The sequence below is a fragment of the Ursus arctos genome, unplaced genomic scaffold (assembly GCF_023065955.2).
Source record: "Ursus arctos isolate Adak ecotype North America unplaced genomic scaffold, UrsArc2.0 scaffold_3, whole genome shotgun sequence".
NCBI classification, from domain to species: domain Eukaryota; kingdom Metazoa; phylum Chordata; class Mammalia; order Carnivora; family Ursidae; genus Ursus; species Ursus arctos.
In genome coordinates this window covers 12,945,640-12,970,408 of record NW_026622985.1, presented here as the reverse complement: position 1 = coordinate 12,970,408, position 24,769 = coordinate 12,945,640, and the positions used below count along the sequence as shown (strand labels likewise).

Sequence of the window (24,769 nt, the reverse complement as noted above, 5' to 3'; positions counted from 1 at the left end):
AAGATTTCCTTGACTATTTGAGGTCTTTCGTGGTTCCATATAAATTTTAGGATTATTTGTCCTATTTTTGTCAAAAAACACCATTGGTATTTTGATAGGGATTGCATTGAATCTGTAGATTGCTTTGGGTAGTATGCACATTTTAACATTATTGATTCATCTAATCCATGAGTATGAAATATCTTTCCATTTGTTTCATCTTCAGTTTCTTTCATCACTGTTTTATAGTTTTCAGAGTCCAGGCCTTTCATTCTTTAAGTTTATTCCTAGGTATTTTATACTTTTTGGTGCAATTGCAAATGAGGTTGTGTTCTTAATTTCTCTTTCTACTATTTTGTTATTAGTCTATAGAATGCTACTGATTTCTGGGTATTAATTTTGTATCCTGCAACTTTACTGAATTCATTTGTTACTTCTAGTAGTTTTTTTGGTGAAGTCTAGGATTTTCTATGTATAATATCATGTCGTCTGTGAATAGTGACAGTTTAACTTCTTTTTTTTTTTTTTTAAAGATTCTATTTATTTATTCGACAGAGATAGAGACAGCCAGTGAGAGAGGGAACACAAGCAGGGGGAGTGGGAGAGGAAGAAGCAGGCTCATAGCGGAAGAGCCTGATGTGGGGCTCGATCCCAGAATGCCGGGATCACACCCTGGGCTGAAGGCAGATGCTTAACTGCTGTGCCACCCAGGCGCCCCGACAGTTTAACTTCTTTACCAATATGGATGCCTCTTATTCATCTTGAGGTATTTCCTAATTTCTTATGTGATTTTCTTTGTTACTCATTGGTGTTTTGGGATTATGTTGTTTACTGTCCGCATACTTTTGGGTTTCCACAATATGCCTCTGTTAGTGATTGTAGTTTCATTCAGTTGTTACCTGAGAACATATTTTGTATGAACTCACTACTTTTAAATAAATTTATTTTAGCTTGTCTTAAGGACTATGATATTTTCTGTCCTAGAGAATGTTCCATGTGCACCTGAGAAGAATGTGCATTTTGTTGGATGAAGTGTTTTCTGTTTTCTAGATATTAGATATACTTGGTTTATGGTGTTCAAATCTTTCTTTTTTGATTTTCTATCTAATTGTTCTATTCACTATTAATATTTGAGTTTGAAATCTCCTTCTATTATTCCCGAAGTGTCTGTTTCTCCTTTAAAATCAGTCACTTTTTGCTTTTTGTTTTTTGGCAGCTCTGTTGTTGGGTGCATATTTGCTTATAGTTGTTGTATCTTCCTAGTGCAATGACCCCATTTTCTCTTTTTATTTTCTCTAGTGACATTTTTGTTTTGTTTTGTTTTAAGATTTATTTTGTCTGATATTAATAGAGCCACTCCAGCCTTCTTATGGCTGTTGTTTGCATGATATATTTTTTTCCCATGCTTTCATTTTTTCAGCCTATTTGTATCTTTGAATGTAAAGTGTGTTAGTAAGCCTGTTTTAGTTGGCATTTCACTAAAATTATTTGGCACAAATTGTCACTTTTAAAAGTGATAATGTTGTCTCTAATATATTGATGAGTTAACATTTATTTAATGCTTATACATCTCATACTGTTATTCTGGGTAATGTAATGATGTTTTTGGAATATTAATCAGGAATAGTTTCCCCTTTTCAGGAAGTTTACATATAAGATAATGGATTTATTTTCTATTTTATTCCTATTGGTCTGAGAAGTAGAGCAGATAAAATATGAGTTTATTCATTTTATAGTGTAGAAATGTGTCTATAAACTTAGATTTGAACTTGTCTCTCAGTTTTAACACTATAAATAATCTTAAATCCCAATGACAAATTTAATTTTAAATTTACTGATTCAAGCCACTACAAGTTTTTCCTATCATAATAGGTAGGAAACAGCCAGAGGTTTCCAATTTTCATTGCTATATCTTCCTTGAAATTGTGTTGAAAAGCAAAGAAAAAGTTTAGTCATTATATATTCTCATTTACTTGGTTTTAACATAATTTGGCGCTCTCATAATTGACATAGTCCATGTATGGATTGCAGGAAAGGAAAAACTAGCTTCTGAAAATGATTAAATAGCAACTGGAATTAATGAATAAGCAAGTGGTTGAGTGACTGTATCAACCAGATGAAATGTAGGCTTTTTTTAGGTATTCCGTGTGATGGAAGGGTTAACAATTCAAGGTAGTGCAAAATAGAAACTCTGTCATATAACAATGACTGATAATAATGTTAATGATAGCATTAGCTAAGTTTTATAGGATACTTATTGTTTGCCAGGCACTGTTCTAATATCTTTATATATAGGTCAACGATTGGATTGTCAAATCAGACTGACATGAATTGAAGATGTTAATCAGTATTAAGCTTTACTTGTAATTTTAAGGATTCAAGGAACCAAAAGGCACAGGAAAAGCAGACAGACGTCCTGGACATTGAGAGAGGCCCCCAGATTTTTTCTTCCCACAATAAACAAAACTCTCAATCCCAGAGCAGTAGATATGATCTCTAATAAAGTACATGTATTACCTCATACAACAGGGAACAATATAGGCTGTGAAACATTCCATTTTATACTCTAATAATTGCATAGGTGATGTCCGATTCCTTATAAACCTATAGATTCTAGGTCGTTCTCCACAGTAATTCTAAAACAAGAGTATTCTGCTAAAAGTCTTCTATGGATAAGTACTCTTCTTCTTTTTTTTTTTTTTTTAAAGCAAATACCATTAGTATATTTGTCAGTAATTAGCGTGCTTCTAAGGAGAATAGACCAGGTCTTCTGCCTTCTTTTTTCCTGGGAGAGCCTCCTACCCAACAACAACAAAAAAAACACAACTCTCTTTCATTTTCAGTAGATTTACTCATTTAAATTCAAATTCAATTATTTATTTTTTTTAGGATAAACAAGGTAAAATATTTTAAGAAGGAACTTCAGACATGTTTTTTTTTTCTTTAAGATTTTTAAAGATTTATTTGACAGAGAGAGATAGCGAGCAAGAGAGCGAGAGCACAACCAGGAGGAGCAGCAGAGGAAGAGGGAGAAGCAGGCTCCCCGCTGAGCAGGGAGTCCAATACGGAACTCAATCCCAGGACCCTGGGATCGTGACCCAAGCTGAAGGCAGACACTTAACTGACTGAGCCACCCAGGTGCCCCTAGACATGTTTAAAAATATTTGATTTAATTTGATTTGATTTGGTTTAGTTTGGTTGGTAGGAGATGGAGTGAGAAATACAATAAATATAAATCTATTCTTCCCAGCAGCAGATACACGCTGTGGCAGCTTGTTGTATTCTTTTTGTGTGTTTGCAAGCACATGTCAAATACAATTCTTTCTTCTGTTTGATCTTACAGTATTTGAGAAATCATATGATGGTTTCAATTTTCATTTGTCTCTGTTTTTCTCACCCCAACCCAGGATGGAGATCCGGTTCGTCCAGGAGTGGCCATGACTGATCTCGCTACTGGCCTCTATGCTTATGGAGCCATTATGGCTGGATTGATACGAAGATATAAAACGGGAAAAGGCCTGTTCATTGACTGTAACCTACTGTCATCTCAGGTACCAATCCAAAGAACATTTGAGATTGTGGTGTAAAGACATGTATATGGGTTATACTCGTTCATATCAAATCCTATGGTCACATGTGCAAAAACAAAGAAGAACAAAACAGAAAAAACCCACTAACGACAGCAGCAAAGCTGTTCTGTTTTGGTGTACTTAATTATTGTTAGGTTAAAATAAATAGACCATGAAGATTTTGTTGTATGTAGACATTTCTATTTGAATTAGAATTTTAATCTATTTATATTAAAATGAGTCTATTACTGCTTGTGAGACAGGAGTACATTTGGTTCTATTTTATTGTCATATGAGTTCTTTTGACCAGAGTTTCTTGACCTTATTTGTACTGTGGACACTTTGAGTAGTCCGGTGAAGTCTATGGACCTTTCTCAGAATTATGTTTTTAGATGCGTAAAATGATATACTTAGGATGGCAAGGGAAGCCAGTTATATTAAAATGCGGTTATTTCAATGTAAAAACCAATTTTGTATTGTAATAACATATATGATTTTTTACTAACACATTAAACCATAAGATCTATTATTGGGCTTAGTAACTATTGCAATTTTGAGGTAATGTTGAACATAAATGATATTTTACGATATCTGTAGTAACTATAATATGATGTGAAAATATGTGTAATATTTACTGGTGATCAAACCATAGGTACTACTAATACTCCTGTGGTTTGTTGCTGACATTCATAACTGAAGAAAATGCTAAATTTTAGTCAGAAGTTGGATGGAAATAAAGATACTATTTTTTTCCATTCAAGTTATTTAGTTCCCAGAATTCTTTCCACAGACTCCAGGTTAAGAACCCCTGGTTAAGATGGTTATCAGTTATGTTATGCTAAATACTAAACTGGTGGAATAAAAAGGGTAGACTAACTCTCAAATTGACATTTTGCCTCCTTTTTATTGGAGCAGACCCAGATGCTGATTCAGAATAGATAATTTTTCAGGCATAGAAAAAAAGAAAATACCGAATTTGTGTAAGGAGATATTTTACCAAGGGAAAAATTACTTTATAGATGGAGACCTCAGTTAGGAATTTCAGATTTAAATGGCATACATGGGAGACTACTAACTTGGAAAACTGCTTTAGAGATTTGTTCTCGTAGACAAAATTAAGGAGTTGTCTAGAGGTAAGAAAAACATCCAAATGGTTGAAAGTAAAATACTATGTATGGGGTTTCAACATTAGCTTTGAGTCACAGTGAGCATTTTAATGGTTATATAAAAGGGTAAAATAATTCTCTCCAAATGAATGAACTGTCTTCTAAATAGAGAAACACAGATGTTAGTTATGGGAAGAAGCTGAAAGCCTTTTCTTCCCTCCTCTAATTTTATAGCTGTAAGGAATGTGAGGTAGGGTAAGTGACTGGCTACAAGTTACGCATTCAATATGGATGGAAGCCAGGAAGGTTTCATGGGTGTTTGACCTATGCAATCACAGAAGGTCCTAGGCTTTGTTTAAATTCTTTGTTATCACTGCCTTGAGATTCTTACTTATTTTTGAATGAGAGGCCCTACATTTTTTTTCACTTTGCACTATTACTTGCTAATTATGTGGCTGGTCCTGGATTTGGGACTCTGTTTAAGTCTCCTGATCTTTACCTAGACTGCTTTACTTATATGTCAATGATTAATTAGTTTTGGAAGAAATTCTCTTGTAGCGTATGGTAGCGTTTCATTCTCCTCCAACACCTAACACAATGATTCACGATGTGGAGGTGTGTGGTTTCCTGGGGATGGGAGTGGAGGGGGGTGGTGTCACTGGTAGGGCTGTTTCAAAGTGAGGGTACAGTAAGTACAAACTCATGCATGCATACACACATACATGCATTCCAGTCCTTTTGGGTATGTGTCCGTGTTTGTTGTTCATGTTGTCCCCTGAACCTGTAAGTTCTGTGAATGCAGGAATAATGCTTGTTCCTGCATACAGTGGTATCCTCGAGGCCCAGCCTAGTATTTGTCAAATAGCGGGCTCTCCCAATCTTTTGAGATCAATAGGAGATTCGCTGTTAGCAATGAGTATGTGTTTTGGCCCTTAGGTTTGCTAGGAAAGGTTAGGAAAAAGTAGAAAACCATGGAGTTAGGATAAGTACTTGATAAACAACTAATGATAAGATGATTTGCTTTTAGCAAACCTGGTAGCAGTGATTTAGCCTCTTTGCTGTAGCTAATTTAGTCAAAGGTTGCTGAAGTTATTAGTGTGTTTAAGACTCATTAACTACCTTTTTTAAAATTGAGGGAAAACTGACATATAATATTATATTAGTTTCAGATGTACAACATAATATGATATTTCTATATATTGCAAAGTGATCACCACAATAAATTTGGTTAATATTCATCATGATGCGTAGTTGCGATCTTTTTCTCCCATGATGAGAACTTTTGTGATCTACTCTTAGCAACTTTCAAATATGCAGTACAATATTTTTAGCTATAGTCACCATGCTGTACATTACGTCCCTGTGACTTATTTATTTTATAACTGGGAATTTGTACTATTTGACCCCCTCCACCTATTTTACCACAGGATTTCCTTCTTTTTTTTTTTTTTTATGGCTGAGTAACATTCCATTGTGTGTGCATATATGCACAACATTTTTTTATCCATTCATCCATTGATGAACACTTAGATTGTTTCCCTATCTTGGCTATTGTCATTACCTTTCAACAATAAAAATCGATTAAGTCTTATTTTGGAGCTATGGATTTTCAGATCTACTGTTTTATATAATCTTCATATTAATCACTTGAGGTTAGGTAGGGTAGGAATTTTTAAAAAGATTTTATTAATTTATTTATTTGAGCAAGAACACGAGAGCGAGAGCAGGGTGAGGGGCAGAGGGAGAGGGAAAGAATGCCAAGCAGACTCCATGCTGAGCGCGAGTTTGGGCTCCATCTCCTGACCCTAAAATCATGACCTAAGCTGAAATCAAGAGTTCGAGGCTCAACTGCCACCCAGGTGGATAGGGCAGGAATTTTTATTCCTATTTTACTTACAAAGAAGCTGAAGCTGGGAGAGGTTGATCTGCTTGAACCGCAGAGTTACAGCAAGAATTCTGGATTCTGATATCCTGACTGGTTCTCTTTTCCCTGCGTCATAAAGACAAAGCTTTGCACCAGGGACAGGCAAGATGCAGCTTTCCTATGGTGATGCTCCAGGGGAGAAGGCAAATTTAGTAAGAGGCAGAGGAAGCAAAGGATCACTCAGTAACAAGGGCACACATAACAAGACTGGCCCCCCTGCCCCCACCCTGCATGCCAAGAGCCAGAATAAGACAGTGTGACAAAGTGGACCCCTCTGGAGCATTATTTAATCATGTTTAGATCCAATTAGTGAAAACTATCACGGAATTTAACCTGATGGACGGGTGTTTCTGTTGAAATATGAGAATTTTGAGAAAGGGAACATTTGGAGTGGGTTTTTTATGAGCTATCATCAACTGAGGACTCACTGTGTCCCAGGCGCTGTGGTAGCTCGGTTGGAGTGGGAGGTGACACATCTGTTCAAGGCTTAGTAGTAGAGGCGGCTGTGTCATACGGGAGAGCTGGAGGTGATGCATAGTTCTCTGTAGGATAGGGTTTTAGGATACAGTTGGGCCAAGAGTATTAAGGGCCTTGTATGTCATGCTTAGGAATCTGGACTGTAACCTCTCAAGGCCTCTATTTTTTTATCTAGCAATTCCATTGTTGGTGGTCTTTTCAACCAAAGACATTGTCTCCTTGGATACATGCTATTGTTGTCATGAGCAGAATAGCGTCTGAGCTGTGAACAGTGCTAAGTTTCTAAGGGCAGTGGTACAGATAATAGTTTATGTTGAAGCCAGTCGGAAGTGCAAGACAGGGGGTGATAAGACCATTTTCATTCTCTTCACCCACTGCCGCCCAAACTCTATTCATCTCTTTTTGCCTCTACCCTATTTCTTGACTCTGTGTTACTTCTTTTCTTCTCATCTCATGTGTGCTTCTCGAGCCTTGGGCATCTCTTTTTCTCTGTTTGTCTTTTTCCCACCTGTCTTTCTTTACTTCCCTGTTTTCACTCCTATCCTGCGCTGTCTGCCTTTTCCAAGTCCCCTTTTCTCCATCTTTCGTTATGTGGAGCTATCGTTGAAGCAGCTCTGGTTCCAGATCTTATATCTTTATACTGTACCTTGAAGGAAACTTACAGAATCTTTTAGCAGTTTCCATGGAAGAAAAAGGAAGGCCTTTTTTGTAGAAGTCCCAGAAAACAAGACCATATATTTCACTGGGTTAAGTGACCATTCCTGAACCAATTAATGAGGACTAAAAATTATGCTATTTAGCGTAAACCGTTCTAGGTACTAAGGATGGAGTTAACTCTCTCTAAACAATATGACTGTAACTGGGGAGATATGATGTGTGGTTATTTTTTGGCCAGAGGCAGGGGAAATATTTGGGGGGCCAAATTATACTAACAGTACTGGGTTGTTTTGAGAATCTAGTGCACAAAAGGTTGTGAAAAAAATCTTTGTAAATTAGAAAGCATTCTGATGACTAGCATTAATTTTATTAGGTTATTGAAAAAATATTTTGTAATGTTAGAAATGTGCTGAGATTAAAAAGGTGGTTATTGACATAATTATTTTATCATAATTATTTTAACTTTTCATAATAGAGAAATCTTAACTAACTTTACTTAGTCTTTCAATTTAAGATAATATTTATAGATTCTAGATCCAGATACCAAAGCACAGAATGATTAAACTCTGCTTTATGTAAATGCGAAGTGCTATTTGTAGGTACTTTTCAAAGTAACATAATAGGAAACTTCACCTTTTAAAAAATGTGTTCATTTTCTTTTTTTATATAAATGTTCACCTGCATTAAGCAGATAACATTTGAACTTAATTTCAGCTGCTTGGAAAATGACGGCGATTTCATGCAGTGGGCAAAAAACATACTTTTCTACTCATTTTGATTGCATTACATAGGATGACAAATGAATGATTATAACATTCAATATCAGTTGCTAAAAATGAAATTTTGTACTCCTTCTCTTAAAAGTGATCTAGTGTACAATTACACAAATTGCACTTGATTTGAATAGTAGCTAATTATTAACTCAGAGTTGATTGCCTCAACCACAACAAAACCATTTCATTGTAGAGACACGACAGTTGCCAGGATGTGGTTTACAAGTGGGCACCAAATTTTTCGTAGTTTCAAGGCTATGAACTTTTAACCCTTGTCATAAAATTCTTTGATTTTTTTTTTTTTAGTCTTAATACGATTTAAAGTTGTCAACTGAAGATTGTCTAACGTCAGCATCTAAACAGTATTCTTTAGATGATATTGGTAAATAACAAGGAAGTGGGTTTGGATGTGGTTCCAATTATTCTCTTGCTCTTATTCTTCTGTTGTGGCTTACAGAAATATCTTTTGGAAGTTTTAATATCCTTCCTGTACTTAATTGCAACCAGGCTCCCCTAATTACTACTACAATGAGTTTTTTTAGCACCAAACTTCCATAATTATTTTCACATATAGATTGTTTTGGCATTTTTGATGTCATTATTCTTTCTCCATGTTCATATTTAGGGTAGATAAAATTTCAGCTGTCATTATTGTAGCACACTTCTATGGATAAGTTTCTGAATTTCAAACAAGGATAGTAATCTGAAATTCATCTTTTTGTGTCTTTAGATACCTGTGTTTCTACTTTTTAAATTTTATATCTTTTCTAAAAACAGCTTTAATGCAGTATATTTTTTGAAAAATATTTTTATTTATTTATTTGAGAGAGTGATAGAGCACTAGTGGGATGAGAGGCCGAGGGAGAGGGAGAAGCCGATTCCCCACTGAGCAGGGAGCCTGACATGGGGCTTGATCCCAGGACCCTGAGATTGTGACCTGAGCCGAAGGCAGACGCTTAATCGACTGAGTCACCCAAGCTCCCTAGTGAGGTATGTTTTGCACATCATAACATTCACCCTGTTTCAAGGGACCATTTAATAATTTTTAGTACAGTTAATGAGTTATGCAACCATTACCATAAATCAGGTTTTGAAATAAATACTCATACAGTCACTTCTGGTCTGGGTTGTACCCATGAGGCTAGAAAGGAGCAGGTTTAAGTGGGGAAGGATGTAGGGCTGGGTTGACTCAGAATTCGGGGCCCATTATGATTCTGTGGGCCTTAGATGATTTTGCCTTTGTGGGTCCTTTCCTCCATAAAAATACTAAGAATTATAGCTGCATTGGTATAAAGATGAATATAATCCATTATCATGTATTATTATTGTGTTAATTTTTTTCTCATTCTGAAATTAAAATTAGAACATTTTGTGTACCTCTGAAGTATGGTGAACACTATGCCTAATTGATAAGTCAGCCCTGGAAGAAATCCCTTAAGAACAGTCTGTAAATGTGCCAGATTTGTGAGGAAAGAAATTATACATCCAGGAGGGAAGTGGAGGTTGAAAGTTAAGATTGTGCTGAAGGGTGAACAGAGGGTGGGAAGGGAGAGAAGCAGCAGCCTATGACCAAGGAAGTTGACAGCATGGAGCAGGGAGAGGAAGAAAGAGGAGCTAATATCAGAAAGCTTGAGAAATCAGAGAACTGTGAGTTTGCATTTGAACCTCCCTTTTCCGGCAAGCCTGTTGCGTTCCTGCCCTGAGCGCCTGTGTCAGCCTGATTATCCTTCCTTCGTTACTTGAGGCCAATTTTTAATCCTCGCTCAGTTTCCATTCTTTAGCCTGCATTCTCCCTAAGGCATCCCACTGCTTTATTAAAGTGCAGGGGATACAAATAGATACTAACATTTATGATATCAAGATGACTTAATTAGGAGGGTAAAGACACACCCAAAAGTGAAAAATCAGATGACTTCCAAAGAAAATTAGAATTTTTGATAATCTATTATTTTATGTTATTATTTTATACTATTGGTTGGATTGAATACAAGTTGCCTGCAACAGAAAACATGGTTTGCTGTTTTTTTTTTTTTTTTTAAAGAAAATCCAGTGAAATGTATGTGTGTTGGGAGGATACTCTGGTTTTGTAGAACTGAAATCCTTCGTTATAGTCATTGGCATTGCATATTTTTATATGACATGAACCACAGTGAGGGAAACTAGAGCTTTTAATTTGTAATAATTGGTAATTACTAGTGGGAGAATATCTCAAAGGAGAAAAGAATAAAACAGGACAAATTTCATTGTGATCTAATTTAATTCTCTTATTAAGAGACTTTAAAATAATTTGGTGCTTTCAAAATGTTCTGAAAAATAGAAGCATAATTAAGATCAAGATATAAAAGTGTTGAGGAGAAAGATCCATTGGTGTTGACAAATATTCACCAAATTTAGATTTTGTCTTCGCAGAATCTTGTAGAATAATGAGTTTAATGGACTGTTCCTAAAGGTGGGTTTAACAGTATAAGAATCACCTATATTCTCTCTTACTAGAGTTAGAACAATTTGTTTTTGTTGCTGAGTTAACTGATCTACCTTCATCCTTGTACTTTCTGGGGTTTGAAAATTTTATGTGGAATAAGATGTTGTAATCATATCCTTCTGTGTTGGCTGATTAATAGTGGCTCTATACCTGCCGTAAGTTATGGACCAACCAATTCCTAGTGGAACATGTCTATTTGGCCCCAACTATTATGCCATCATTGTAGCTAAAGGATAAGTAAACCACTAACATTAAGCATAGTGGCTGAGATTTAATTTCTAGGAAAATCACGTTAGTTCTTTACAGAATGTAGATGAAGTATAATTGTAAATATTTTTTATAGCCTTAGAGCCAGTACATGCCAGCAATATATAATAAGGTCTTGATTAGCTCAAGCACTTGGCAATTTGGATATTCTGGTTGATTTCATTTTCTAGATGACTGAAGGCTAAAAGGAAACTATTTTGGTTTCAACTATTTTCTTTCTTTCTTTTTTTTTTTTTTTTAAAGATTTTATTTATTTGACAGAGAGAGAGACAGCCAGCGAGAGAGGGAACACAAGCAGGGGGAGTGGGAGAGGAAGAAGTACGCTCCCAGCAGAGGAGCCTGATATGGGGCTCGATCCCAGAATGCAGGGATCACGCCCTGAGCCAAAGGCAGATGCTTAACAACTGAGCCACCCAGGCGCTCCGGTTTCAACTATTTTCATAGAAAATCTTCTGAAATGCTTTAATTTACCTTTCTGTTGTGGTAAATGCCATATACTAAATATATTCTCACCTTAAAAGTTATTATTCACATCTCTTTTTTAACCTATTGATACTCCCTTTAGGCAGTAAGAAGTGAAGTTAAATCTGCACTAACAGAATCTATTTGTCATCCGTCCATCCATCCATCCATCCATCCATCCATCTGTCCATCCCTGTTTCTCATCTGCTATATGCCAGAGTATACAATAAATGATAAGTAAACCAGCAAGTTCCCTGCCGTATCGAATTTACGTAATCACCGAAGATGTAGATAAAAAACAAGTAATAAGTAATACATTTGCAGATGGAAATAAACAGTGTAATAAAGATAACAGGGGCATTTCTGTTAGGCAGGGCAAAATTATTCCAGAGAGAGTGGACAATAACTGCAAAGACCTGTTGCAGGACAGGACTTGGCATGCTCTAGGAACGGACAGAAGCTTGATGTAACTGACTGAAAGACATCCCTTGAAGTTGACACTGGCACTAAATCTGGCCATTTTTTAAATAATCATCTGAAGAATAAACATGGGTTGTGCCATTAATAATAACCCAATAATCTATAGTTAGGAGGCCCATTAGAAGTTAGGAGTCAGTAACAGAATCTTTTTTTAGTGGGGAAGGAATTTATTGGCAGGGCGCTAGGTCAAGCCCATAGGGTAAGAGTTGAGTTCTGGTGCTGTTTTAGTGGGATGATAGTAGAAACAACACAGGACTGCAAACAGCTTTAATCTTTTCTGCCACTTGGGCTGATTGGAGACCAGTACTGAGAAGATTGAGACAGGACTGTTGTGGTTATTAACAACAGTGTCTGCCAAGGTGCAACTCTGGGAAAATGCTATCAACTTGCTGACCTTGGTGTGGACGCTGTATTATGTGGGCTGTTGGTTTTCTCCAAAGTTGAATTATTGAGAATGTCTTCAATAACATAGCAAAACTTGTATAATGTCTACTTTACACTAGACACTGTTCTAGGCACGTTGCATATATAAACTAATTTATTTCCTCAATGGCTCTATTCCCATTTTACTGAGGAGGAAACAGAGGCACAGAATAATACTGTAACTTGACAGTGTCACAGCCATTCACTAAGTGGTAGAGCTAGAACCTCAACTCGGTCTGGATCCAGACACTGCTACACTTTTACTCTCAAGTGTATAAGTCCCTCCCGGTATTCATTAATTTATTTATGGACTTAAATATTTAAATGTCCAATGCTAGTAATACAATGTTATGGCAAATAGGGATGTTTGGGAATATGTTTTAGCTATTCCAAAGGGTATGCAAAGATAATAAATCTTGACTTGTCTTTTGGGAGAATTTTTTAATAAGTACAGTGATCAGCACTGAGCAATAGAACTTAACATGATTGTGTATTGATCTCATATCTTGCAACCTTGCTGGGCTCATTTTTCTAGTTCTAAGTGTATTTTAGTGGATACTGTGGGATTTTCCATATACATGACTACATCATCTGTGAATAGAGATAGTTTTACTTTTTCCTTCTCAAAATGGATGCCTCATATTTCTTTTTCTTGCCTAATTTCCCTGGGTAGAAAGAACTCCAGTACAATGTTGAATAGAAGTAGCAAGAGCAGGCAACCTTTTCTTTTTCTTTATTTCAGAGCAAAGCATTACCAGTATATATGAGGTGAGCTGCGGTGTTTTCATTGATGCTCTTTAACAGGTTGAGGAATTTCCCTTTATTTTTGGCTTGCTGAATGTTTCTTTCTTTCTTTTTTTTTAAATCAGAAAAGGTGTTAGATTTTGGCAAATGCTATTTCTGCAACTATTAAGATCATGATTTGGCTTGCATCACTCATCCTGTTAATATGTTATTTGATATTGATTGGTTAACATTGATTGATTTTTGTTAATGAACCAATTTTGCAATCCTGGGAAAAATCTCACTTGGTCATGTTGTCTAATCTTGTATATATGTTGCTGTATTCAGTTTGCTAGTATATTGCTAAGGATTTTGGGGTCTATTCAAAAGGAGAATTGGTCTGTAATTTTATTCTTCTGGATTTTTTTTCCTGTTTTTGATATCAGGTATATCTCAAGAATGAGTTGTTCCCTTCTCTCTTAGTTTTTGGAAGAGTTTGTGAAGAATTGGCATTAATATTTCTTTACTTGTTTGGTAGAATTGATCAGAAAAGTGAAAAAAGCCCTGATTTTTAATTTTTTTGGTAAGTTTTATGAGTACTAATTCAATCTATTTGTTATATATTTATTTAGTTTTCTGTCATTTAGTTTCAGTAATTTGTGTCTTTGTAGGAGCTTGTCATTTTATTTAGATTACTTAATTTATAGGCATATGATTGTTCATAGTATTTTCATATAAACCTTTTTACTTCTGTTAGGTGAGTAGAGATGCTCACTCTTTTATTCCTGATTTTAGTAACTTGAGTCTTCTCTCTTTTTTCCCCTCAGTCTCCCTTAAGATTTGTTAATTTTAGTGATCTTTCCAAAAAACTAACTTTAGATTTCATTGGTTTTCTCTATTGGTGTTGTCCATTCTATTTCATTTATTTCTGCTCTTTATTATTTCCTTCTTTTTGCTAATTTTGGGTTTAGTTTACCCTTCTTTTTTTGGTGTCTTGTGGTGGTAAGTTATTGATTTGAGGTTTTTTTATTTTTAAATATTGGCGGTGTCAACCATAAATTTCACTCTAAGAACTGTTTCACCTTCATCTCATAAGTTCTGGTATGTTGTGTTTTCCTTTTCCATTATCTCAAATTACTTTCTAATTTCCTTTTGTGATTTCTTCTTTGATCCATTGGTTTTTAGGAATTTGTTGTTTAATTTCCACTCATTTGTGAATTTCCCAAATACCCTTCTGTTATTAATTTCTAACTTCATTCCATTGTAGTTGGAGAACGGTCTTTTTTTTTTTTTAAGATTTTATTTATTTACTTGAGAGAGAGAGAGAACATGAGCAGGGGGAGGGGCCCAGGGAGAAGGACAAGCAGACTCCCTGCTGAATGTGGAGCCAACTTGGGGCTCCATACCAGGACCCCAAGATCGTGACCTGAGCCGAAGTCAGATGTGTAACAAACTGACCCACCCAGGCATCCCTGGAGAACATTCTTTGTGTGAATTTCAGTCTTTGAAAATGTACCAAGGCTTGTTTTTGGCCTAATGAATGGTCTATCTCAGAGGATATTCTGGGTGTGCCTGAAAAGAATGTGTGTTCTACTGCTGTTATGGGGTGTTACATAGATGTCTGTTAGTTCTGGTTGGTTTATATGGTAATGTTATGTTTAATATTTTGAGGGCCTGTCATGTTTTCCCCTAAAAAAGCAACATGATTTTAGAGTCTCACCAGCAATTTATGAAATATCTAATTTTTCCTGGTTCTTGCTACCACTTGCTATTCTCTGTAAGTTTTACTTCAGCTACTGTAAAGTGGTTTTGATTCGCGTTTATACCCTTCTGTTTCTCTGTTGATTTTCCACGTAGTCATTCTATCCATTACTGAAAGTGAGATATTTAAGCCTCCATCTTTTACTGTTGGATTGTCTCTTTCTTCCTTCAGTTCTCTCAGTTTTTGCTTCAGGTCTTTAGTGCTCTGTTGTTAGGTTCATATATGTTTATAGTTGTTATGTCTTCCTGATAAATTGACCATTTTATTGTTGTAAGATGAATTAATTTGCCTCTAGTAACAATTTTTTGGTCTTAAAGTCTATTTTGTCTGTTTTTTTGCTACCATTTTCATGATGTATTACTCCCCGGGGCTATTATAATAAAGTACCATAGACTGGGTGGCTCCAACATTAGAGATTTATTTTCTCATAATTCTGGAGGGTTGAACTCTGGGGTGAAGGTGTTGTCAGGGTTGATTTCTTCTGAGGGCCATGAGGGAAGGATCTGTTTCAGGCCTTTCTTCTTGGCTGGTGGATGGTCATGTTTACCTGTGTTTTCACATCATCTTTTTTGCACATCTGTGTCTGAATTTTCTCTTTATTTTTATTTATTTTAAGACTTTATTTATTTATTTGAGAGAGAGAGGAGAGAGCACATGAACGGGGGAGAGGCAGATGGAGAGGGAGAGGCAGACTTCCCCGCTGAGCAGGGAGCCCGATGCAGGGCTTGGTCCCAGGATCCTGGGATCGTAATCTGAGCCAAAGGCAGACACTTAACCAACTGAGCCACCCAGGTGCCCCCAAATTTTCTCTTTTATAATAAGACATCAGTCATATTGGATTAGGACACATCCTAGTGACCTCATTTTAACATAACTGCCTCTTAGAAGACCCTGTCCAAATATGGTCATATTCTTATTTATTTTTTTTAAGATTTTATTTATTTATTTATTTATTTATTTATTTATTTATTTATTTATTTGAGAGAGAGAGTGCAGGAGACTGCAAGTGGGGGGAGGGACAGGGGAGAGAGGGGGCAGAGAATCTCAGGCAGATTCTCTGACTGAGCCATCCAGGGACCCCTCCAAATATGGTCACATTCTGAGGCACTAGGTTAGGACTTCAATGCATGAATTTTTGAGGAGACACAATTTAGCCCATGACACATGGTATACCTTCTTTCATCTTTTTAGTTTGACCTCTTTGTGGTTTTGAATTTAAAGTGTGTCTCTTATAGACAGAATATAATTGGATCCATTTTTATATGCATTCTACTAATCTCTGCTTTTTTAATTTGCCATTTGCTATTGACTTTATATATCTTATGTCTTTTTTGTTTCTTTGTTCCTTCATTAGTACTTTTTTTTTTTTTTTTTGGTTAAATAGATATATTTTCTAGTATACTACTGTAATTCCCTTAATATATATGAAATATATATATATTATTTTTTTCTTTGTTTTTAGGGCTGCTCTAGGAATTACAATTAACATCTGAATCTAAAACAATCTATTTTGGATTAGTATCAACTTAATTTGAATATTATATAAAATCTTTGCTCTAATATAGCTTTCTTTCCTTCCCTCTTCCTTGTTTTTATTGCCATACATATTACATCTTTATACATTGTATGCTTATCAACACAGATTTACCACCATAGGCTCTATTCAGTTTTCTTTTAAATCAGGTAGGAGAAGAAAGATTTATAGGCAAAATATATTTGTACTGTCTTTTATGCTTACTTATTTTAGCTAGCTCTACTGGTGCTCTTTATTTCTTTGTGTGGATTTGTGTTATGGTCTAGTGTGTAGGTTTTTTTTTTTTCTTTTCATTTCTGCTTGCAGGACTCCCTTTGGTATTTCTTGTGGGGCAGGTTTGCTAGCAACAAATTCTTTCCTTTTTTTGTTTATCTAGGAATGTCTTAATTACTCCTTTATTTTTGAAAGATAGTTTTGCCAGATATAGAATTTTTGATTGACATTCTCCCTATCCATAGCACTTTGTATATGTTACCCTATGGCATCTGTGATTTTTAGTGAGAAATGAGGTAAGAAATCTTGCTGCTTTCAAGATTCTTTCTTTGTTTCTGTCTTTTGACAGTTTGTTTCTGATGTGTCTAGATTTGGATGTCTTTGGATCCTGGTTGGCTTTCATTGAGCTTCTTGGACGTGTAGATTAATGTTTTCCGTCAAATTTGGAAAGTTTTTGGCTATTGCTTTAAATACTTATTCTTCTACTGTATTCTTTCCTCTCCTCTGGACTCCACTCTTGTTGTCATTCTTACACTTTTCTTTAATTTTTCAGACTGGGTTCTTTCAGGTGTTTGTACATAATAATAGTAGCTGATTTAAAGTCTTTGTCTAGAAAGTATAACACCGGGACTTCTCAGTGATAGTTTCTATTGACTGCCTTTTTTTTTTTAACCTGCGCTTGGCCATACTTTCCCATTTCTTTTCATATCTCATAATTTTGTTGTTGAAAACTGGATATTTTAAATAATAGAATGTAGAAACTATGGAGTTTGAATTTTTCCCATTCCTGAGGGTTCATTGTTGTTGCTGTTGTTTGTTTAATGACTTTACCAAATGAATTCTATAAAGTCTTTATTCTTTGTCTTGTGTAGCCACTGAAGTCTGTGCTTAGTTAGTTTAGTGGCCAGCTGCTGATTAGGCAGAAAATTTCTTTCTTGCTTTTTTTTTTTTTTTAAGGAAGTTAGAAGTTTTTTTTTTTTTTAATAATTTTTTATTATGTTATGTTAGTTACCATACAGTACATTCTTAGTTTCTGATGTAATGTTCCACGATCCATTATTTGCGTATAACACCCAGTGCTCCATGCAATATGTGCCCTCCTTAATACCCATCACCGGCCTATCCCAGTCCCCCACCCCCCTCCCTTCTGAAGCCCTCAGTTTGTTTCCCAGAGTCCATAGTCTCTCATGGTTCATTCCCCCTTCTGTTTACCCCCCCCTTCATTCTTCCCTTCCTTCTCCTACCGATCTCCCTGCTATTTCTTATGTTCCATAAATGAGTGAAACTGTATGATAATTGTCTTTCTCTGCTTGACTTATTTCACTTAGCATAATCTCCTCCAGTCCCGTCCATGTTGCTGCAAATGTTGGGTAATCGTTCTTTCTGATGGCTGAGTAATATTCCATTGTATATATGGACCACATCTTCTTAATCCATTCGTCTGTTGAAGGGCATCTCGGCTCCTTCTACAATTTAGCTATTATGGACAATGCTGCTATGAACACTGGGGTGCATATGGCCCTTCTCTTCACTACATCTGTATCTTTGGGGTAAATACCCAGTAGTGTAATTGCTGGATCATAGGGTAGCCTATTTTTAACTTTTTAAGGGACCTCCACACTGTTTTCCAAAGTGAAGAAGATAGAAGTTTATTGAATATACTGCAAGGGACCTGCAGGCAGGACAGGAAAGGAGAGACTGTTTGCCAGGTAGTGATGGGGGGTGATAGTTAAGAGGGGAAGTGAGGAGGTATGGGAATGTGTGGAATTTTCCTTTTTTGGTACCTGTGACCGGTTGTAAGTAACACATTAGTCAGCTAGGGCTTATGGATATTTTGAGGTGGGTCACCTAATGAGCCTGTTTGCTTCCAGCCTGGTGGTCACTGTGGGCCCTTTTACCTTACTCAAGCCTGTTGCCTAAAAGTGGCCTCTACATTCCCCCTGACAATGGCAAATTTTTGGCATTTGGGTGGAGGTCTCATCTTTAGTAGCTGGTTCATGCTGGTTGGGGGTGGGGGCAGCCTGTCTCTACCTAAACTTGTTGATCCATCAAGGGTTCTGTGCAGTTATAGACCAGAGCATGGTTATTATATTAATGTACTGGTAGGCGATTTGAATGAAATTCCTTGGTGGCCAGGTCCATGGGATTTAGGGGTAGGGGGTCCTCTGATGGTATGTGCTGGAATCCTTGTTGAATCATCATTTGTATATGGAATTCTTGGATTCACTCCAAACGTGTAAGGATGTATTTTGCCTGAGATCAAGGTGGTGGCTGGATCCTCAGGAACAAACGAAAAAAGGGGGGCCTGTAAGAAGTAAGGCAGCTGAGAGTCAGCCAGCATCAGGAAGGGTCCTATCTGAGTTCAAAATGTGTGTGGTTTGGCCCTGGACAAGCTTCTGCTGGCAAGCGCATCACGTGTTGGGAACGGAGGCCTCAGGGGGATAGAGTGGGAGAGGAAAGGAAAGGGGTTTTTAGTCCTCACAGGCATGGGCAGTCTGACTTGTTTGTCCTCAGACCTTCAGACCACACCGGGGAGCCAACCTGGCCAGAGATCTTCAGTTGTCTGAGGAGAAGTAGGGTTAGACTGCTGAAGGTAGGCAGAGCATTTCTTAACTGCCTTTAACCAATGTATCTCTTAGCTTTTGCTCTGTGTGTGTTGGGGTAGAGTTCAGAACTCTACCTTAGCCTTCACTTCATGTCTGTGCGGAATCTGAAGGTTGGCTGTTAGTGAAGCATTAGGCCTTCTCAGGTCTATCTTGTTCATGCACATGGCCATGCACATGCGTGTGGCCTTCTAGAATCCCAGGGAATATGTTGGAGCTTTTGGATATTCCCTATGGACATCTCTTTACCCAGCGTTTCTTTTTAAGTTTTTGGGTAGCCTCTTGTTTGTCACCTCAGCTAGCTGTGATATTAACCCTTATTGCTGATTGTTTTTCACAAATGTCCTCAGGATAGGGCTTTTTGTACTGAGTAAGCTCTGAGGCAAGTCAAATTAAAGCAACCCTGAAAATGGGGCTTTTCCAGGGCACTGCCAGACAGGTTAAATAGTGACAGTTTTCTGGTGGTGGGGCTTTTTCATAAGCTTCAAACTCTTTCTGCTTAATTCTGTGGCTTCTCGGTTGCTGGTGTTCTCAGCTACCCGTGAGGCTGTTGATTTTCAAGGTTGCCTCAGAACTGGTCGAGGTGGAGGGAATTATGGCAAATTAAGACATAAAGCTTACTGTTCTTAGTTGAAAGCAGTCATTTTTCTTGAATAATCATTCATCAGTTGTTCCAAGGCTTTGCTTAACTTCCAGGTTCTGAAAAAGTTGATCTTGAGAATTTTTCCAGTGTTTTCATTTTGGAAGTTGTATTGATTGGAGTTCTCTAGAGAAAAAGACCTATAGTGTATGTGTATATGTGTATAGCTACACACTATACATAGTGTGTATACGCCATACACACACTATACATAGTGTGTATACGCCATACACACACTATACATAGTGTGTATACGCCATACACACACTATACATAGTGTGTATACGCCATACACACACTATACATAGTGTGTATACGCCATACACACACTATACATAGTGTGTATACGCCATACACACACTATACATAGTGTGTATACGCCATACACACACTATAGCTATATATATATATATATATATATATATGATATAGCAATGCCAATAATGTAATTCAGTTCAAGTCTGAAGGCCCAAGAGCCAGTATCACTGATGTCCAGGGGCAGGAGTAGATGGGTGTTCCAGCTTAAGCAGATTGGATGATGGATTGGATTGGATGATGCCAGCTTGAATTGGTGAGGTGATCTTCATTTGCTCTTTATTCAAGTGCTGATTTTCTCTAGAAACACCAGAAATAATGTTTTACTAGATATCTGGGCATCCCTTAGTCTGGTCAAGTTGACACATAAAATTAACCATCAAAGAAGTACTACTTCCCTACATAGGTAATTAAAAATCTTCTAATAGCCACAGTAAAAAAAGTAAAAAGAAACCAATGAAATTAATTTTAATTATATATTTCATTTAACAAAATATACCCAAGATATTTTTATTTCACACTGTAAAATTGATACAGAATTAAGAAGGAGATAGTTTACATTTTTTGTTCTGTCCTAAGTCTTTCACATTTGATATGTGCTTTATACTTACAGCACATCTTAATTTGAAATATCCTCATCAAGGGCTCAATGGTCACATGTAGCTAGTGGCTTTTGCAGTGGGCAGAATAGTCTTAGAACTCTGGAGAATGGGTAGATATGTTGAAATTCTAGTATTAGAAATTCTAGTAAAAGAAATCCTTTGCCCACTTGTGTTAAAAGGGAAAAGTAATGTTTAACCGTTTGCTTCTTATCTGTTACCATCTATGGTAGACTGAACAATGGCCCTGAAAGATGTCAATGTCCTTATTCCCAGAACCTGTGAATATGTTATCTTCCATGGTAAAAGGAATGTTGTGGATGTGATGAAGTTAGGAGTTTGAGATGGGGAGATTATCCTTTGTACTTACAAAGGTCCTTATAAGACGGAGGGAGGAAGATCAGAGTCAGTAGTTTGAGATACAGCAGTGATAGCAGGAAGGTCGAGTGGTGTGAGGAAAGAGGCCACACGCATAAGGAATGCAGATGGCCTCTGGAAGCTCTGAGAGGAAAGGAAACAGATTCTCACCAGAGAGCCTCCAGAAAGAACCAGCCTTGCGGGCCCAGTGACAGTGATTTTTAGACTTCGGACCTCCAGGACCGGAAGATGACAAATTTGTGTTGTTTTGAGCCCTTACATTTGGGGCCATCTGTAACGGCAGCAATAGGAAACTAATTCACCACCATAGCAGGCACAAGTGACTGTGGCAGAAAGTTTGGTTTTATGTATAAATTTTTGTTGATATTAAAGAACTCATGTTCTGTGCGTGTGAAGGTCCGTATCAATTCTGAGTCAAGCTTTGCATCACCGGTTATGGTACTCATTTTTAGTTTCAGCAGTATTATATTTTAGATGACTTTTCACAAGGGCAGAGGACTTAAAAAACATTGCTGAGAGACAATTGCCAGAAATTTCAGGGTAGCTCTGGAATCCATATATTTATCTCTTAAATTCCAGGAACACTGTGTCCTCTTGGTGGGATAGTTTGTTTTCAGTTCAATCAATTCTTTGTGAAACTGAACCACACTTACAGGATAGATGATAATAGAAATGTATTCTGAGGTTTTCTCTAAAGGAAGCTGCAAAAACTTAAAGCGTGATTTGAAATCACATAAATCATCGAGTCTTTTCTGAAATGATGACTTCCTTTCCACCAAATAGTTCTATAATTTTTTATATTTTTGATTTTATTGAACTCAAGCCAGGCCACAATAGTAAGATGAGTACATTATCTTTTTGTGTTTGGTTCAGTCTGTAGGCCCAGTTTGAGCCTGAAATTTGCACTTCTTTGGGTTGAAATGTGCTTTTTAAATTCTGTGACTGTAGTTTTCCACTGTGTTTGTATATATTGTCTCAAGTTTAATAACGTGTTGTCTTGTAAGCCACTGAGCGAAAACCAAGTGCGTCTGTCAAGTCTTTTTAACCACAGAAAAAAGATTTGACCTGAGAAATCATTTTATTTCTCTGACATTGGTACTGAATCTAATATTTAGTTTGTTTTCATACACATTCTGCTTCAGCATCTTATAAATATCCCCAAACAGTTGCATATTGATTTGTAACAGTGTGAAAAAAATGTACAATATTTGTCACTTCCTCCATCAGTTATGTAATGAAACTGATTTACAATATTCAGAGCATAAGTTTTCTGTCAATGAAGGCTGGACTTAATAAGTTTCCTTTTTGTTTGGCTCAGACTGTTGAAAAACTCCCCCCCCTTCTTTGTATGTTGTCATATTGGTAATAAGTATTTTTCCATGTTTAAACCATACTTAACATTTTTTCTTAATGGCAGGGTGTTAGGTTTTATTTGTTGCAACCATGACTAAGTGGGTATTAAACATTTTTTCTTGTTGTTATTGTTAAAAACTTTAAGTTGAGTGTGCCTAGACACCAAGGAATACTGAATTTGGTCTGTGAGCTATCCCTTCATAACCAGTGCTCACACTTGGCTGCACATTGGGATCACTTGGAAATTACAGAAGTGCTGCCTGTCTCCCACCCTCAGAGAGATTCTGGTTTAATTGGTATGGGATATGGCCTGGGCATTGGGATTTTTTTTTTTTTTAAGATTTTTTAAATTTATTTATTTGACAGAGATAGAGACAGCCAGCGAGAGAGGGAACACAAGCAGGGGGAGTGGGAGAGGAAGAAGCAGGCTCATAGCGGAGGAGCCTGATGTGGGGCTCGATCCCATAACGCTGGGATCACGCCCTGAGCCCAAGGCAGACGCTAAACCGCTGTGCCACCCAGGCGCCCCGTGGGCATTGGGATTTTTGAAAGTTCTCCAGGTGATTCTAATGTACAGCAAAGTTTGAGAACTGCTGCTCCACAGACTGATTCCCAAATTTAGGCTGTATGCAAATCATGAAGGAACTTTTTTTTTTAAATTTTTTTTTAAAGAGTAGTTTTAGGTTTATAAAAAAGTTGAGAGTAAAGTACAGAGTTGTCTCATATACTTCTTGCTCCTACACTGTTATCAACATTACTCTCCAGAATGGTACATTTTTTACCAAGGATGAATCTATACTGATATATCATAATCACCTAAAGTCTGTAGTTTAACTTAGGGCTCATTCTCGGTGTTGTACATTCTGTGGGTTTACATAAAAGTATAATGACATATATCCATCATTATAATATATAGAATATTTCCACTACCCTAAAAATCCCCTGTATTTGCCTACTCATTCCCTCTCCACCCCTGCAACTGCTGATCATTTTGCTCTCTCTCGTTTTGCCTTTTCCAGGGTGTCATATAGTTGGAATCATACAGTAAGTAACCTTTTTAGATTGGCTTCTTAAGGTTTTTTCATGTCTTTTCATGGCTTGGTAGCTCATTTCTTTTTGGTGCTGAATAATATTTCAATCTCTGGATGTAGTGCAGCTTTGGTAATTATGAATAACCAAAGTTTTGGCAATTATGAATAAAGCTAAGGTTTGGAAATTATGCATAAAGCTATTATAAACATCCACACACAGGTTTTTGAGTGATGTAAGTTTTTAAGATTTTTGGGTAAATAACACTGAGTGTTATTGCTGGATCGTATGGTAAGAGTATATTTAGTTTTGTAAGAAACCACTAAGCTGTCCTTTTTTTGTTGTTGTTGTTAAGATTTTATTTATTTATTTTAGAGATTGAGAGTGTGAGTGGGGGGAGGGCCAGAGGGAGAGGGAGAGAATCTCAAGCAGACTCAGCACTGATCATGGAGCCCAATGTGAGGCTTGATCTCACGACCCTGAGATCATGACCTGAGCTAAAGCAAGAATCAGACACTTAACCGACTGAGCCACCCAGGCTCCCCAAAGCTGTCTTCCAGAGTGGCTGTACTGTTTTACATTCCCACCAGCAGTGAATGAGAGTTCTTGTTGTTCTACATCCTTGCCAGCATTTGGCAATGTCAGTGTTCTAGATTTTGGCCATTCTAATGGCTATGTTGTGGTTCTGGAGAGATTAAAAAACAAACAAAAAACCCAAACAGATTCCTGGGCCTCACACTCAAGCATTCACTTCCAGTGAGTCTGGGGCAGGACTCAGGAGCCTGCATTTTTTTTTTTTTGTTTTGTTTTGTTTTGTTTTTAAGATTTTATTTATTTATTTGTCAGAGGGAGAGAGAGAATACACAAGCAGGGGGAGCAGCAGGCTGAGGGAGAAGCAGGCTCCCTGCTGAGCAAGGAGCCTGATGCAGGACTTGTTCCCAGGACCCTGGGATCATGACCTGAGCCGAAGGCAGATGCTTAACTGACTGAGCCCCCCAGGGTGCGTCCCAGGAGCCTGCAT

General features: G+C 37.0%; 1 protein-coding gene across 9 annotated transcripts in view; it reads left to right on the top strand.

Annotated features, from left to right (window-relative positions):
• SUGCT (succinyl-CoA:glutarate-CoA transferase) overlaps positions 1-24,769 on the top strand; it is a 756,457-nt gene that overhangs the window by 114,401 nt on the left and 617,287 nt on the right. For all 9 annotated transcript variants that reach the window (XR_006409930.3, XR_008956284.1, XR_003317135.4 and 6 more), the window contains one exon: positions 3,387-3,530. Coding sequence is in view for 5 of the 9 variants with exons in the window: in XM_026502829.4 (XP_026358614.1) it covers positions 3,387-3,530 (144 nt within the window). In the remaining 4 variants the exon portion in view is untranslated. The remainder of the gene's footprint in view (positions 1-3,386; positions 3,531-24,769) is intronic.